This window comes from Mus caroli, unplaced genomic scaffold, assembly GCF_978045245.1.
Source record: "Mus caroli unplaced genomic scaffold, Mus_caroli_1 scaffold_2, whole genome shotgun sequence".
NCBI lineage: Eukaryota > Metazoa > Chordata > Mammalia > Rodentia > Muridae > Mus > Mus caroli.
In genome coordinates this window covers 77,091,577-77,109,839 of record NW_028227257.1, presented here as the reverse complement: position 1 = coordinate 77,109,839, position 18,263 = coordinate 77,091,577, and the positions used below count along the sequence as shown (strand labels likewise).

Sequence of the window (18,263 nt, the reverse complement as noted above, 5' to 3'; positions counted from 1 at the left end):
GCTACATTTGAATAGAAATACCCATTTCCAGGGCCTAGCTCAAAAACTCCACGATGTTCCCCGGCCCATCAGGTAGATGTCTGTGGGATAAATATGAAGTTGTCTTGAGAACAACTGAGCCCTGGGATCCTGATTAGGCTACCTTCCTGGCAGAGTCCAATGAGCTGTGGCAAGTGCCCACAAGAGAAAAGAGTATTTTCATAGGTTGGAAGTCCTTGCCTATCTGACTTTTAGATGGTGAGAGAATGTATGGTCCGTAGTCAGCTGTGTCATGCAAGTGTGGAAAGAGAAATTGGGTCTCTGGCATATGGCAGCACTGGGCCCTGTGGATGACGTGTGACCTATCGTCCAAGAAAGCTACACCTCCCAGGAGTTGAGAAAGGTTTGCTGTCACAGTCCTACCACCCCATGTGTGTGGGTAGCAGTGATACCCTGGCCTGCTGGATCAGTCCAGCAACAATGCCAAGACATGCTAGCCTGAGAATGGATCTGATAGCCTCAACTATGAAGGCTTAAGGCCCTCCCTGCTGCGTGGAAAAGGGTGTGGTGGCGGCCTGCATGTAGTCTCCATTGGCACCTAGACCTCCTCACCCACATAAGATACCCCCAGGAGTCGAGGCCGGGTGTGCTCTTTCCATCATAACTCAAGGCTGCATGTTAGCACAACCACATCACCACATCTGCCTCTCCCTTTCCTGCCTTATCCCAGTTTTCCAGCTACTTTCCTAGAGCTACCAGTCTGCCTGGTTCTGGGAAGTCCTCATGGGACATTCCCAGATTTTTATCTAGGAATTAACTGTTTTTATCCAAAACGAATATTCAAGTTACCTGAAGCCTTCAGGAACAAAAGACTAGGAAGTCTCTCTTTACCTTCAGGGTGCAGCTCAGGAGAGAATGGACCCCTGAGAACATGACCCAAGGGCTGAATAAGAAATATGCCCTTTCAGCCGGGCGTGGTGGCGCACGCCTTTAATCCCAGCACTTGGGAGGCAGAGGCAGGCAGATTTCTGAGTTCGAGGCCAGCCTGGTCTACAAAGTGAGTTCCAGGACAGCCAGGGCTATACAGAGAAACCCTGTCTCAAAAAAAAAAAAAAAAAAAAAAAAAAAAGAAATATGCCCTTTGTTATAAACTCAGTAGATGGCTCCTAATGGAGTTTCTTTGCTGAAAGATGGCAGGAGATGACAGTTAGCCTTAGAAAAATTGTACTCAAGGGAAAAGCCCACAAAATCCCACACAAATAAAAGAATACAAACCTGGTAAGCCCTGTATGTCATAGGGCATGTTGCTGAAGGGGAGCATGGAGGTATGCCAAGCTGGTGGGTGGGAGGAAATGCCCTTGCGCAACAGGTAGTGTGGATCAGGCAGAGGGACCTCTGTGGACAAAGATTCTCTAGTCAAGTGCCCTAACACTGTGAGGATGAAGTGCCTCTTTATCCCTGGCCATCCCTGTGTTGGCAACAGCACTTCCCTTCTCTCTCAAAAGTGGTCCAGAGTGGGAGACATATTACAGATGCCCCTCTCATTGTGAGATGGGTCACATCTTGGTAGAATCAAGGAATAATTTGTAAAATTAAACCAAAATAAAAACAGAGCTACAGGACAAACTGAGTGGTCATGAAATGCATTCTGAGAAGGGCCTTGGAGGATGTACACTTCCTGGTTCACAGCCCATCTCTGCCGCTGCTTCATGAATAGCACTGGGTCCTCTGTTTGCCCATGTGCAAGAGTACACACTTTAAGCCGGGCGTGGTGGCGCACGCCTTTAATCCCAGCACTTGGGAGGCAGAAGCAGGTGGATTTCTGAGTTCGAGACCAGCCTGGTCTACAAAGTAAGTTCCAGGACAGCCAGAGCTACACAGAGAAACCCTGTCTCGAAAAACAAAAAAAAAACAAAACAAAACAAAAAGAGTACACACTTTAAAGAGTACCTGCTTTATAAAGTGATGATTAATTAGTAGGACGTAAGGGACTTAAAATTACCTGTTCTATAAACACTATTCATTAGTGATTGTCTTTTCATCCTTATGTCCCAGTTGTCATACAGTTGACTGCACATTCCATTGCTGACAGATTCCTTGGAGACCTCTAGAGCCACCACTAGCAAGAGGCCAGAGAAGGATCATATCTCGCTGTGACTAGGCCATGTTTGAAATTCAAATATCATATTAGTTTTAGTCTGGTAAGGCTATCCACCCCAATCCTGGTGCGCTGATACAAGGACTCACTTGAACTCCAGCATTCAAGGCCAGCCTGGACAACAAAATAGCAAAGTGGAGGGAAGCCAGCCATGGCATATACACCTGTAATCCCAGGACTAGAGAGTCAGAGTCAGAAGGATCAAGTATGAAGCAGCCTGTTCACCTGACCTACAAAGTGAGCTCTGGGCCGGTTAGGGCTACATAAAAAGACTTCATCTCAAAAACAAGCAAACAAACAAACAGTACCCTAGAAGCCTGGGTTATAACTCTGTGGTAGAGCACTTGCTTAACATGCACAAGGACCTGAGTTCAATCCCAAGCACTCACAAAACAACAAAAACCTAGAAATCATCACATGTGTAGCATATCTGGCAAGCGGTTTCTAGTTCCTCTAATCTGTACCAGATGAGTTTTCATAAGAAACCGTATCGGCCCCACCCCCAGAAAGCCAAAGCCCCACCTTCAACAGAAGTCACCTGATTCCAAACAGGGATTCTGCTAAGATCAGCCCAGTTGTTCTGAGGCAGTGAGGCTCAGCCAGGGGGACACAGGCCTGGGGGTCCAGGGAGAGAAACGTGCTTAGCTCCTACTCTAAGCTAAGCCAAACCATCCTGGTTTACCAAGCAATTCTAGGAAAATAATTAGTCCAAGATGTGAGGCAAACTAGAATCCCTTCCTTTGTGCTGGGTTGGAATCTGACTTCAGTAAGACAATATTGGCTTTATTCTACATGGGCGTTTGGCTTGGTTTGGGGCCACAGCAGCTCTGGAAGTCTTAGGGAAACCATGAAGAAGGCCTCAGGCTGGCATTTCAGAGCCAACCCCAACACTTCTAGAGAAGTTTCTGTCTGTGGAATCTTCACTTGGTGGAAAAATCTGGCAATCTTCACAACATTTCTCTCCTGCTCCGTGCCTGCCCATGGTGGGATGGAAGGCAAGAGTGTACAGCATGCTTCACAGTGAGGTCTGTGGAAAGAGGAACTCATCCAAGCAGCCCCATAGCTCTACTGTGCCTCCTGCTGAAGGTGGAGCAAAACTGGAGAAACTGAGATCTGAGGCCAAAAAGAAAAAGCACAGTAGCAGCCCCCTGTCTCAGCCTGCAAGCTCCCTGGCTCCTCCTTTCTTAGGCTTCAAATGCTCTCAGGCTGAGTGAGGTATTACTTAAAGATGATGGAGAAATATCCATGGGAGTAAATCTTAAACTGATGTCCAGTCCCTACCCTCCAGCCTATGAGTTGCCATGCTCCTACACCCAGGCAAGCAAACCTTCCCACAGTGAAGCTGGTGCCCGCTCTCATAGCCTTGGTCAGTAGGCATCTCCTGTTCTTCTCCCCCGTTCTTCCTGTACGAGATTCAAAGAGGTACAGACCTCAGCACGCCAGGTTGGGGACAGAGGCATAAGACTTTCTTCTGCCCAGGGTTTGGACTACATAGCCCATAGGTACAGGCCAGTGCCCATCTATCAACCTGACTCTTGTTCCAAGGCCCCTTTCTACCTCAAGAAGGAACAGAGCTTGCTTTGAACTAGAAATTGGAGGCGTTTCCTGTTCCATGTTAAGACATTGCTTACAGAACTGTTGTCCTAATAAATCATACATGTGCAGGGGCAGGCCTTTCCAGGCTGCAGGAACCTTGCAAAAGCAAGACATTAAAAAGCTTTGTGTGTGTGTGTGTGTGTGTGAGAGAGAGAGAGAGAGAGAGAGAGAGAGAGAGAGAGAGAGAGAAAAGACAGACAGACAGACAGACAGAGAGACAGAGGCAGAGACTGATTAGGCACAAATAGCACCAGTGTGTTTTAGGAGCTTCTGGTCCCTTAAAATTGTACCCTACCACCACATGTTAGTGACCCACAACCCTCTATGACTATGTTTCTTGTAGTCACCTCCTGTGTAAGTTTCTTTATTGCCAAGGCAAGAGATTGTGCCTCCAGAAACTTTGTAGCTCACTCTCAACATAGTGGTTGCATTTGTTTTCTCTTTTTATGAGCTGGGCTTGAGTGGATAGTGGGCAGCCTGCCTGCAGGCTTACGTGTTTATGCTTGCTGGCAGGGAGAAGGCAGGGAGTCAGCTGACCTGTAAGAAGGCTGGAGCTGAGGCAGCCAGATTCCTATGGCCTATTTTTTTCTATTATGTGTTTTCCCTATCAACAGATACTAAAGCAGTAAGAATACTTAACGTTTATGGAGAACATTACCACGTCCCCAATGTTCTTCTGCTAAGCACTTTGTGTATATACTTACAGCTGTCTTGGGAGGTACTCCTATAATTTAGACCCATTTTATTCATATAGAAATTGTGACTAGAAGAAGTGAAGCTACTGGTACAGTCACAGGGTTTTGACCAGTGAGAAACACCTGATCCCAGCCAGCCAGCCAGTCAGTCTTCCTCCAGAACTGTCCCCTCTTTCTCAGGTCCGTAGGTACGGTTACTGCAGTGAAGATTCTACATGTAAGGAAGAGTTCTGACCGTGGAAGAAAATGTATGAGCACTAACCTGACCTCTCTCTTAATAGAAAGCTGGGTCCACAGAGGTCAGTGGCCTGCCTGAGGTTCCATAACTGGTTCAGTGGTACTGAAGCCACTAGAACTTTCTTCCAGGGAGGATGCTGCCCATGAGGATCCTGGGTCTTCAGGACCCTGATCGATGGGTGGATGTGAAAGCCCTATGCTATGTCAGGGTTCACAGAGACTGTGTGCTATCAGGACAGAGTTCCAGCCCCGGGCAGTGTCATCCTTACACACTATGCTTGCTGTCTTTTCTGATGCTATGATGACACACCCTGACCAAAGGAAAGGTTTATTTCATCTTGCAAGTTACAGTTTGTCATTGAGGGAAGCCAGGACAGAAACTCACACAAAACCCATGGAGGAGCATGGCTTACCGCCTCGTACTCAGCTGGCTTTCTTGGTAGGGTGTCCAGACTTATCTGCCTAGGGATGGTGTTGTCCACAGTGAGCTAGGACCCCCTCGTCAGTCTTTGATCGAGACAGTCTCTCACAGACATGGGCACAGGCAAGTCTGACCTGGACAGTTCCCCAGTTGAGAGTCTCTCTTCCCTACTGAGTCTAGACAGTGAACTAGTCCGGCACAGTGCTAGGTGTGGTAGCACATGCTTTTAAGCCATCCCTCAAGAGGCAGAGGGAGGCAGACTTCTGTGAGTTTAGGGCCAACCTGGTCTATATAGTGAGTTCTGACCCAGCCTGGATTTTAGGGCTTCATAGTGACACACACACACACAACTCCCACCGCCCTCTCACAAAGAAAGAAAAATAAAAAATAAAAAGACTTGTAACCAGCAGCACCAGTACCTGGTGCCTGGTGTGATGTTTTGAAGCAGAAGTCCTCAAATTATGGCCACCTCTGGAACCCTGAAGACACTTGCCAGGAGAGTACATGGTCAAATTTGTTTTAAAAGAATGTGATGTTTGATTTTCAATTTCATTTTTTGCACAATGTCCAAGGGAGTTTTCCAGAGGCTTTTCAACATGATATTGTCGCTGTGATAGCTTGTGGAAAGTATTTGTGTGTTTCCGCATTTTCTCTGTTTTACTTCTTGTTGGTATCGTAGAAGATCAGGGCAAGCCCTTTGAGGGTTTCAGTAACTTTTTGGAGTATAACAAGGGACTTGAGACCAAAAATATGTAAGAATGGCTACTCTAAGGTATCAGGTCCCACATTGTCTCAGCAGGCAGATGGCTGCGCAGAGGGGCTTTCCTCGGCCTGACTGGGGCTCCCGGCCCTGGGCCTGGCCCTGCAGCCAACTGCATTTCAGCACAAAGGGGCTCTCAGCCAACCTCAGCTTTGGGAAGCAGCAAAAACTTGGCAGGGAAAACCGAGACACTGAGGAAGCCATCAGTTACCCTCAGTCCTACTCCCCCAGGCCCTTCCAGTAGGAAGCTGCAGCATAGGGATTGTCCAGAGGATCACATAATGCAGGCCTGCCCTTCTCACTGTGCCCAGTGGGCAGGATGAACTAGTAGAAAGGAAATAGTATTCTGGAAACCCTAGCCCAGACCAGGATGTTACCAAGAAAGCCCGTGGCTTGCTTATCATTTTACCTGCCTAAGCGCCACAGGTGGAGAGTGAGGGTGAGTAAGCCATCCTTGGCCTGAAGAGCTTGGCTGTTGGCAAGGTCAGCTTTGTTTGGAGACAAGGTATTCACTAGACACCACCTGAGAGACAGAGGGATAATTCAGATTTCTAGAGTATTAATCAGTGTTCAATTCCAGAAACAGACATCACTTTAGGTATTTTAAAACAGGATAGGACTTAATAGAGAATTAAATACTGACTACATCACAGAAAGGACTTAGGAAGGCTTCCAGGAACAGCTCCCCAGACGATGTGGAGTTCATCTGTTAGGACCACGTTCATAGCATCAGGCACTGGGTTTGAGCATTTATGTCCATGGAGAAGTGAGTTAGGACTGAGACTAGGATCATGAATCTCTTTGGAGATAGATTGTTTCCACTATGCGGTCTCAGCCTCTAGCACACAAGGGAAAGAGAGTCTAGATACAAGCATGCTCTATGAAGAGAGAAGAACTCTATCCCTACTGCATTCTCTACCTAGTAAGCTGATGGGGCACCAAGGGGGAAGGAGGATGAGTAAGGATACCACCCAACAAGGACGTGTGCTTCCTGAACATCCACTTGGAGCTTAGAGCAGCGGTTCCCCTCCTGTGGGTCACAACCTTCTGGCAACCCTCTATCTCCAAAAATATTTATATTACAATTCATAACAGTAGCAAAATCACAGTTATGAAGTAGCAACAAAAATAACTTAATGGTTGGGAGTCACCTGTATTAAAGGGAGGCAGTGTTAAGAAGATTGAGAGTCACTGCTTTAGAGGAACTGGGAAATGCCCAGTTAGAGGTTTCATACCATAGCAGGGCTTGGCAATGCCTGCAGTCCCAGAATTCAGGAGGCTGAGGCAGGAGAAACACAAGTTAGGCCACCTGGGATACACATAGTGAGATACACACACACACACACACACATGGGTTAATGGCCACACTCTGCTCTTTGCTGTGCAAATAGAAAATCATGAACAACCAGTTTTCAGTGTAATGATTTAAACAAAACCTTCTCTGTGGGCTAAGGGCTAAGGACATCTGTGGAAGTCCCTCTATACTGCCCTCCAGCCTTGTAAGAGTCGGAAATTTTACAGGTATTTGAGGGGGTTTCAAATGGATAATAATCAGGGTGGATCTTGCAGAAAGTGATAATTCATGAATGGTTATTTTTTTTCTTTCTAGATCACACAAGTTTCCCCAAATAGTCCCACTTCCTATATGAATCAACACCATGCCCTTGAAAACGAGACACATCATCATTATTATTATTTTTTGAGACAAGACTCCTGTAGCCTAGGCTAGCCTCAAACCCGATTTATAGTCAAAGGTGGCCTTGAACTCCTGCCTTCATCTCTCAAGTACAGGGCTTACAGATGTATGCCAGCACCCTTGGCTTCAGGTGTCATAGATTGATGTTATTCTTTTCTCAGCAGAAACCTTGACTTGGTCCGTGTAAAAGCCTGCATATGTAAATGCTAAGTAACAGGTGCTAATTCATGGTTTTAGTCTGTCAACAAACATTTATCAAAAACTGTAGTGGTGAATTAGTTAACTGCTTTGACTCCGGTGGGTCGAGTGCATGCTGCACCTGCCCAGGAGCCCTCTGGATTCATGAATGGAAGAACACCTGCCAGCTGACTTTGATAAGCCTTGACTAGCTCTGTGGCTGGGCACTTCTAATCCTCCCTGCGGCTAGCATACACTTCCCTCCTATGTTCTTGACTTAACATCTTCTAGATCTATGTTTTATCTTTGCTGCCCTGTTACCTTCTGGGCAGTGTCCCCCGACCCCCAATAAGGTCTCTTTCCCTTTCCACCTACATTGCTGGATGGTTTTCTTCTGCAGCTCTTAAATCTGACCCCTCTCCCTCTAAGTCATGAGGATTCTCCTCTTTGGTCCCTTTCCTGCACAATCTAAAAGTCCTGCCTCAGTCTTTATGCCCAGCCGTTGGCTGTGTGGCAATTCTTTATTATCAATCAAAGCCAGCTGGGGGCAGGGCCCTCAGGTCCAGAAGCACAGCTTTTAGGAGCTGACATAAGACAAAGCATCAGAACCCATTCTCAACAGAAAACCTGTTGGGTCAGGCCCTGGGCTAAGAAATGAGAAAGCATCGTTCCTGGCCTTAGCCATTCGGGATGATGGGACACCTGTCATGCTGGAATAGAGTTCTAGGGGCTGTTATAGTAGGCCTGAGAGGTTGGGTGGAGAGAGGTAGCATTGGCACTGTCCTTTAATGGATAAAGCAGCGCGTCCTGCAAGGCTACTTTCTGAGACTGTGTGCTAAGGCGCCCCCTTCTGTGTGCAGGGAGCACTGCACCCAGACCTGACCTCTCTCTGCTGCCCCACAGGCCCTTCATGCTGCTGCCACCGCTGATGGAGTGGATGCGGGTGGCAATCACCTACGCAGAACACCGTCGCAGCCCCACTGTGGACAGTGGCGATATCCGGCAGGCAGCCCGGCTACTGTTGCCAGGCCTGGACTGCGAGCCCCGGCAACTCAAGTATGGAGCCCAAAAGAAGTGGGGAGGGGTACAACTTCTCTGTCCCATCACCTATAACACCTCTCTGCTATCTGCTTCTTCTAGTGGCTGGGTGGACATCAGAGCAAGGCTGTAGGGTACCTGAGTTACACTAAGTATCATTCAAAAGTGCCATAGCCAAGTGGGGAAAGAAGTTTGTTCTAGGCTTTGTCTGTAATTGCTATAGTGCTACCCAGCACATACACACCTTTGATGATCTGGGGCTGGAGTGCACATGGAGTGCGAGTTTGGGGTCCTGGCTGGGAAGGCTCTTTCATTCACTGTGGTTTTCTTGTATCAAACCCTGTGCTGAGCTCTTCTGCCTTGTGCCTGTATCTCAGCCATCATGGCAACTTTAAAGAGGGTTCTAGAGCCCTGTAACAAATGAAGAGGCTGCAGGTCAGAGAGGAACAGCAGCTTGTCTGCAGAGGTGCCTAAATTTAAGATCATCATATTCCTTCCCACAGTAACCCCTCCTGTAGACAGGACTGCTGCAGACGCTGTTCAGGGGTCAGGCTCCTGCTGGCCAGCCCCAGCCTGGCCTGGCCTGAGGGGTGCTTGAATTTCTGTTTTCTGACGGTGCCCAAACCATACTATAGACATGAATTTTACAAACTTTGACCTAATTCAAAGATTCAGGTAGGAGCTTTTAGAATGCTGTGGTGTGCCCTGCATAGGTACAGATTTTGTCTATCATGGTCCTTAGTAAGTTGAGTTGATTGTTCATCGGATTCTGAGTCTCTTCCTGCCTTGTCCTTGGTACTTTGGGGTCTTACTAGGCAACCTGAAGAAACAAAGGGAAAACCTAGACATTGGTGGCAATGCCTACTTCACCAGCTGATGGTCAGCCTGCTTATGCAAGCACTATGCAGTGGCCAAATGCTAAGGCCCAGGCCCGGGCACCAGCCCTGGTTGGCTTTCTCCTCCTCAAGGGAGTCCGAGAATTTGTTCCAACAGTTGACAGGTCTCAAGCGCTCAGTCCACTGCATTAGCCCATGTGTAGGAGGCCGAGCTTTGTCCTCTCTATGACAGAGGTTCTCCACCTAACCCCTTTGCTATTTCCAAAAAATTTACATTATGACTCATAACAGTAAGCCAAATTACACTTAGAAAGTAGCAGTGAAAGTAATTTTATGGTTGGGGTCGGTCACCACAACATGAGAGTCTGTATTAAAGGGCCGCAGCATCAGGAAGGTTGAAAATCACTGCCCCAGGGCAAGGCCAGAGCAAGGCCAGTCATAGCTGACCCCTTCACAATTCAGTCCTCTCACCCAGCCAGACCCACTGTGTTGTGTGTCACAGTCACACTCATATACCTCTTGGTCTCTCCTGTGCAGACCCGAGTGCTGCTTCAGTTCCTTCCGGAGGCTGGATGCTCGAGCTGCTACTGAACGCTTCAACCAGGACCTGGGCTTCCGCATGCTCAACTGTGGAAGAACAGACCTCATCAGCCAGGCCATCGAGGCCCTGGGCCCGGATGGGGTGAACACAATGGATGACCAGGTACCTTCTGCGGACTCTTCTAGGCCAGGCATAGAGAACTATGCTAGGGTGGAAGAAACAGTCACACTCCCTGCATCCTGAGCCTTACTGGGGCTTGCTCAGTCAGCTCTGGGCCTCAAGATCCTGACAGGTGGCCAGTCTGGGTCCCCACAAACCTCCTGGACAACTATGGTCGTGTGGGCTCTGTTTCCCTGGTTGGAAGGCCAGCAGCTGTCCTAGATGAGGCCAGGCTAAGGAAGAATCCAGTGAAGGCTTGGACTGTAGACTCGGCAGCAAGCCGTGGGACATAATCACTGGCATGTGAGCGGGACTGTGTGCCAGCCACTCACAAGCTCCAGAGAAACCAGGACTCGGGGTGACACTGGTAAAGCGAGAGTACGAAGCGAGCACCTAAGCCTATCTACCACCTAAGGTCAAGTGCAACTGGAGTCAACAGCACACGGCAGCTGTAGCAGGATGATCACGAGTTCAAGGCCAGCTTAGGCTACGTAGTGAATTCAGGGCCAGTCTGGACTACAAAGTGAGCTCCTGTCACAATAAAACTGAATGCTAACCATCTAGTTCATCAGTAGAGTATTTGCCTAACATGTGCAAGGCCCCTGGTTCAGTCTCCAGCACCAAAAGAAAGAGGAGGAGGAGGAGGAGGAGGAGGGTAAACACAGAAAACAAAGAGCACATTGATGAGAAGTACCAAGGAGCAAATGAGGGGGAAGAGGGCAGGAAATACTGGGGGCTCTGATTTACAGCAGAAACTATGAAGGTACCTGCAGAGTCAGGAGACTGCAGCTCACACCCACTGTGGAGTGTTCAGGTGACTCTGTTTGGGGATCACTTACTGTGTCCCAAATGATACTGTGTGGTTTGGAAGCCTATCCAAAAGCCTGGGAACAGCCAGGCTGCCATGGAGGGTCACGGCCTGTGTCTTATGCCATGAAAGTGCAGCCCAGAGACTGGAGCAGCAGATGAAGCGTGAGGCCGGGAGTGCTTTGTGGGGCTGAAACTGAGCCTGAGGGAGGGTGGGGTTGAGTGCAGCAGAACAGGAAAGAGGGTGAGGCAGCTGCCAGCGAGTGTGGCCAGGCCAGGCTAGGCCAAGGAGCCACAGAGCAAGGAGTGCCTCCACAGTGGAGAACCTCAGGCTGGTGTTGGTCGCATGCAGGCACAGATGCAAGGCCTCTGCGGGAGCCTTCTTCCCGGTGTTCGCTTCCTCAGGGCCTGCAGTGTTGAAGCCCAGGCACTTACGGTTCACACTGTTGAAGGCTTTAGTCTACCACATCACAGCTGAGGTATCTTGACAAGATACCCTGCCACCAGAGGGACCTTGCTTTCCTTTCCTCAGTGCCTGCGTGTAGAGCAGTTGGTGGGCTCTTCCATCAATGGCAGTACATGTTCACTGTGGTTCTTGTTGATATGATTATTACTGCTGTTGTGTTACTGTCAAAACGATGATGATTAGCCCTGAAATCTGGGCTTCAGCCCTCCATATGTGCCTAAGGGACAGCATAAAAACGTGGCTTCCTTTCTCCTGCTCAGAGCCTGGTGTGTGCTCTGAGTGTATACAGGTGTGTGGAGAAAAACTCATTACATACCTGGTGTGTGTGTGTGTGTGTGTGTGTGTGTGTGTGTGTGTGTGGAGTGTGGAACAAAGCCAAGTTTCCATCATGCTGCCACTGGCTTCTCTGTAGCTGCTCAGCATTGCTGCTCTATGAACGCTGGTATTTAGAAACAGATGCATAGGTAAACAGGCTGCTCGCCCCATGATTAGTCTCAAGCCATTTCCTTATCTCCAGGAACTAGACAAGGATTTATGAGCTGAGAAGATCTTCTCTCCACACAGATAACCTAATAAATAATATCACAGAGCACCAGACAAATGCTTGCCAGGATCCAGCTGTGGCGTGCACTTTACGCCATTGCCTTTACCGTCAGACTCCCAGTCAGGGAGACAACCCTGCTAGCTGCCTCTGTAGATACAGTGAGGGAGTAGACACCTCTTACAGTCTGCTCTGTACTGCTCATTAGCACAAGATATGGTCAGACACATCTCCTCAGAGACACTGCTGAGCACAAGCTTCAACAACTCAGACCGGGGTTCCAGCCTAGGACCTTGGACAGTTAACTCCCCTTCTCTGTCCCACGTGCATACAATGAGGATAACAATAGAAGCCACACACACATAGTAATAGTACAGTGATTAAATGAAACACTGCGTATAAGTCACTTCCTACAGTGAATCCAGGCACTGTGTGCAGTGTAATGTGTTACTGTTAATTACCTCTCACTTGGGGTTGTAAGCTTATCATGTATGTACTGAGCACTGTGTACACTAATACCCTTCTACTACCAACTGAGACACACATTGTTTCTATCTCTAAGATGAAGAAACAGGCCGAGAAGAGACATTGGGTCTGGGATCTGGCTGCCACGTAGGCCATATATTTCTCACCCCTATGCTGATGAGCCTGATTAGCCTTCCAGTTCCTTGACCCTGGGAGTTTAAGACACAGGACAGCTCCTGAGGAGCAGATGGGCAGAGACCTGTGGGATGTGGGATGCTCTGTTCCATGCCTGACGATTTAGCATCTACCTTTGATTCACAGGGTATGACGCCGCTTATGTATGCCTGTGCTGCTGGGGACGAAGCCATGGTCCAGATGCTGATTGATGCTGGAGCTAACTTAGACATCCAGGTAAAAGGAAACTCCTGTCCTAGGCCCTAAACCCAGGGAGAGGCTACTCCACGATCTCCAGCCAGGCTCTGTCTAAAACAAGCCAAGAGAAAGAAAGATGGTGGTCCGAGCAAAGACCACTTTCCTCTGAATTTTGACTGAAGAGGGAGATGTGAAGAGAGTGGCTATAACTCTGTTTTCATAGCTCTTGTCCTCTATTGATAGGCCAATCCCTAGTTGTCCCTGTCTCTGCCTCCTTCAGATGCATAAAGTGCTCCCCTTCTGTCTTCTCTTGCTCAGGACGACATCACTTGTTGGCTTTGAACCTTGCCCACACAAATGCTCTCAGAAGACATTAGCCAGCAAATGTAGATAAACTTCTGTTAACTTCGCCACCCTTGCAATGTGTCCCTTTAGCTAAAGTACCTGTGTCATCTGCTCTGGAAAGTCACCTTCCAGGAAATAGTGAGGATTTGTTGTATTGTAGGTTCCAAGCCACTCTCCCAGGCATCCCTCTGTCCACCCCGACAGCAGGCATTGGACCTCCCTGACATTCGCGGTGCTGCATGGACACATCTCTGTGGTGCAGGTGAGCTTCCGAGGGTGCACCATGTGCCTCAGCTTCCAAAGTGGGCTTTCAAAGTGTGTCCAGCCCCAGCCAGACACTGCTCCAGGCCAGGGTCCACCTGACTCACCTCAGGAGTGAAGTTAGTGTAGAGTTGGAAGAGGAGAGCCAGGCCTAACCAGGACTCTCTCCCGGTGAGTCCTGGACGACTGGACTTCGGTCTGCTCCATTTCACACTTGCAACCCTCATCTAGCCAGGTGCTCTTCCCTCAGACCTGGCTCTGCGTCACAGTGTCCCTCCACTCCTGTCCCTCCCTGTCTCACAATTCCTGAGGAAGGACAGATGGCACAGCTCACATGTAAAGCTAAGCCTCGTTGTTGCCCACCTTGGGTTGGGCTGCTATGGCTGGCATCACAGTGAGGAGATGATGGCTCTAGAAGCAGAAGCTGTGGGCAGAAGAGGCACCAGTGACATGGCACTCAGTTCAGGAGTCCTGTAGGACTCCACCGACCTGCACCCTGGAGTGGGCCTCACTTCCTCCCCCTCTTCTAGGACGCAAGGCCTCTGTGAGTAGTAAAATCGGTCCTGCCTGTGGTAGTCAGCACAGCCTGGCGTGCAGTCAACCCTCTGTAGGTGGTTGTTGCCCAGTTGGCCACTGCACATAGTCTGCTTTGTAGTCACTGCCTTCCCAGGCCTGAGCAGAGTTACTGCCTCCGTCCAGGCTGGGCCTGTGGGCTGTGCCCTGCGCTGGCCTGGTGCCCAGTTTCATCCAACAGGCAAGTCTCCACCCCCACTGCCTCGTCCCAGCAGGGAGCACATCTGGTTTCTGACTGACAAGTCGCCAGCAGATACGGACCTTCTCTGTGCCCCACACCCTGCAGGGAAGCTTGGAACTCACCTGGGATTTTTTTGTATCTGGTTGCCAGGGAGGGGTGGTCAGAGATTTGAGGTGTGTCTTCAGAAGCCTGGGAGTGTGCAAAGCAAGCCCCCTCAACAGCAGAATGCAGGCAACACCCTTGCCTCCTCTGACTCCTGGCAAAGCTGTCCTTGATGGAATGGGGCCACTTGCACTCCTGGCTAGCCTACAACAATCTGCTTCTCCCCACCCCTTGCCACCCCGGGTAGCAGCTGAGCCTCTCCAATGAGGAGTTCCTCCATGTGTTGGGCATCATATCGTTTAATCTCAGTGATGCTTCAAGGCAGGCCTCTTCCCCCACCTTGTAGCTAGGGAAGCCTAAAGTTCAAGCCACTCCAGTCAGTGGCCAGCACTGTAGCCCATACTTCTACACCTGCTACTGCTCAGGGCCTTGTTTCCCTCTAGAGCAGTGGTTCTCAACCTTCCTAATGCTGTGACCCTTTAACACAGTTCCTCACGTTGTGGTGACCCCCAGCTATTTTCATTGCTCCTTCATAACTGTAATTTTGTTATGGATCACAGTGAAAAATGTCTGTTGTGCAGGACATCTGGTAGACCCAAAGGTAGAGAACTGCTGCTCTAGGTGACAGTTGATTGTAGGTGACACTTCCTGTTCTGCTCATCTGTGTGAGTTCTCCAGAAGGTCTCTGAAGCTGATTGGTGGGAAAGTATTGAGAAGAGAAAAATAGTTCCAAAGTGGCCACAGTTTAGAGCATAGTGCATGGTGGGATGAAGGGGAAGGATACAGAAGTGCAGATCCCGAGGGTAACTAGGTGTCCTCAGACGCTAGTGCCTCAGCTGCCAGTGGGAGCTTTTTCATGGTCACATGTTTAGAGAGACTTGTAAGTCTTGCCCCCTAGAGTACTCCACCCCTCTCCAGGCACCCTGTTATGCTGAGTATGTCTTCTTCCTGTGCCTGACAGCTGCTACTTGATGCCGGTGCCCATGTGGAGGGCTCAGCTGTGAACAGTGGGGAGGACAGCTACGCAGAGACACCCCTGCAGCTGGCCTCTGCAGCTGGTAGGTACACTGCTTCCGTCTCTCATGTTCTCACATCATGATCACATTTTAGCCTTGTCACCCAGGCTGGTCACTGAGCTACGTGCTAACTTTAGAAACCCTTAAGGTTCCTTCTAGGCTACTAGGAGCGGGTTCCTTCCCTCTTCCCCCAGCGCTTTTGCTGAGCAAAGTGTCCAGAGAGGGCCTTGTAGGGCAATGAGCCTTCCCCTCCTGAGGACCTAGTCAGGGTAGGACACAGCCACCTTCTTTGACCTCCCATTTATACCCACGTTATCATTGCCTGATTGTGATTGTAGGTCTCCCCCACTTATTCCAAGAATCAGATCTTGGAGACCCCATCTGCCCCACCTTGGTTCCCCTCCTCAGCTCTCATGAACCCTGGTACTTCCACCTTGTCTTTCAGGGAACTATGAGCTGGTCAGCTTGCTGCTGAGCCGGGGTGCTGACCCCCTCCTCAGCATGCTGGAAGCCAATGGCATGGCATCTTCCCTCCATGAGGAGATGAACTGCTTCAGCCACTCCGCTGCCCATGGCCACAGGTACAAACCCTAAGGTGCCGGCCCTGGGTGACCAGGCACACTGAGATGCACTCTCATGAGCCTGGGCTTCCGAGGCAGGAGAAGAGCCAGGCGTGGTGATGGTTCCTGAAGCCAGAGCTAGGGTGCAAGTTCTCCAGGATGATGTAGGTTCTTGGTCAGCATGGAGGCCCAAGACTTTGGAGACCTGGAGACACTGGATGAGCTCTGGCTTCCGACACGCTGGCACTGACTGGGACCTAAACCTCAAGCCCACCCCTTTATAGCAAAACTGTTATTCGTGTAGCTGCCAAGACTCCAGTCCTCTGTGAAGTTGGTGGTAATTTTCCAGTGCCTGTGGTGCTCCCAGAGTATCCCCAGGGCTTCACTCAGCACACGGGCCAGCTATGAAGAGGTTGCTAGTAGCTCCAGGAGCAGATGGCAGGCCTGTCTGGCCCTGTGACTGGCAACAGCAGGCTGAAACCAGAGTCGTTAGGCAGTGCTAGAGGTGGAACGTGGAGGGGAACAAGAGAAGGGGTTACTAGAGAGCAGGAAAGGAGACAGAAAGGAAAGACTGGTAGGGCAAGACACCAGCGTGCAGTTCAGGGCTGTCTCCTCAACACTACTAGACTTGTGCTCCTGCTGTGACCCCCCTGACAGTGCCACCCCATGCCTTTTTCCAGACCCCCAAAACCCTTCCCATCAATGCATAGGAGGAAAGCAGGATGGGCTGGTGGGCTTATCCACTGTGGAGTAGGTTGCTGGTACCTTTGCATCAGACTGGCACCAGCCCCAAGAGAGGGTGATCCTGGCACCGTGTGTTAAGGTGGCAAAGCAGCTATGGCTCAGAGAGGTAGAAGAGCCTGAGATCACACAGCCAAGTGCAGAGCTATGACTCCTCAGTCATACTAACACAGAAGAAAGGTAGGGTCCTTGGCTCCTCCACACGTCTGCAATGGGGGATGCTGAGAGCCCTCTGCTGCCCTGAGGCATGGCATGGGCTCTAGAATATAGCTCACTTGGGCACTGTCCACCCATCTTGGGGATCCAGGGCTCATTTTGCTATCTCGGCTTACAGAAATGTCCTAAGGAAGCTCCTGACTCAGCCACAGCAGGCTAAAGCAGATGTGCTGTCCCTAGAAGAGATCCTGGCTGAGGGTGTGGAGGAAAGCGACACATCGAGCCAGGGCAGCAGCGAGGGGCCTGTGAGGCTAAGTCGAACCCGAACGAAGGCCCTGCAGGAAGCCATGTACTACAGCGCTGAGCACGGTTACCTGGACATCACCATGGAGCTGAGGGCACTGGGTGAGGCTGCTCAGGTGTAAACAGTTGCACAGAAACATATGCACGGACATGTGGGAACAGTCACTGCACAGAAACACACAGTGCATGGGCACATGGGAACAGTCATTGCTCTCAGGGTCCCAGCCTTCTGCTTGCAGGCCAACTCTCCCTTCTGATGGCACACCAGGAGTCTGTATAGGACCCTGAAGATTACAAAGATGTCAGTGTGCCTGGTTGCTCAGCTGGCTTTCTACTCCTGGGGTCTGTGAATCTGTGGATTTCTGCATCATCCAGGGAAACTAGTCAGCCTGGCAGACTTGAACCAGATCCTACGTTAGCTGTATAGTGTTACATGATCTGAGCCTCACTTCCCACCTTTTGGTGGGTTTGGTTCTGATTATCTTCGTTCGACTAGGAGCAGGATGCTGTCCGCTAGAGCACAAGGCATGGTGGTGTAATTGTGGGGCCAAATGCACAAACCCAATAATGGCAGCAGTTCTCAACCTTCCTAATGCTGTGACCTTTAATTCAGTCCCTCATGCTGTGCGACTCCCAACATAACATTATTCTTGTTAGTGCCTCACAACTAATTTTTACTGCTATTATGAATCATGATGTGAATACCTGTGTTTTCTGATGGTCTTAGGTGACTTTTGTGAAAGGGTCATTTGTCCTCAAAGGGGGTCACAACCCACAGATTGAGAGCCACTGCCCTAAGGCCTGGTCATCAAAGCCCAGGCAGCCCCATTGGGATATAACTGGATTTTGACATAAATTTCACATCCTAGCCTAGTCCCCAGACTCAGGCCAAGGGACTTCAGTAAACCCCTACATGTCCTGCTGTGCACAGATACACCAGGGAGCTGGATGCTTCAGCTCTTCCATAATGGAGCCACTTCAGGCTTCTGTTCTTGAGTGCCCTGCGTCCTTTCTAGGTGCATCTGGTCATCCCTCCCCAATGGGTTTTCTCGCAAATAGTTGTAGGGCCAATGAGCACTAG

General features: G+C 49.8%; 1 protein-coding gene across 1 annotated transcript in view; it reads left to right on the top strand.

Moving 5' to 3' along the window:
• Positions 1-18,263, top strand: part of Abtb2 (ankyrin repeat and BTB domain containing 2) — a 151,641-nt gene that overhangs the window by 125,447 nt on the left and 7,931 nt on the right. The window contains exons 4-10 of the mRNA XM_021179050.3: positions 8,623-8,775; positions 10,131-10,296; positions 12,894-12,983; positions 13,450-13,551; positions 15,368-15,464; positions 15,868-16,003; positions 17,058-17,284. Coding sequence (XP_021034709.1) covers positions 8,623-8,775; positions 10,131-10,296; positions 12,894-12,983; positions 13,450-13,551; positions 15,368-15,464; positions 15,868-16,003; positions 17,058-17,284 — 971 coding nt within the window. The remainder of the gene's footprint in view (positions 1-8,622; positions 8,776-10,130; positions 10,297-12,893; positions 12,984-13,449; positions 13,552-15,367; positions 15,465-15,867; positions 16,004-17,057; positions 17,285-18,263) is intronic.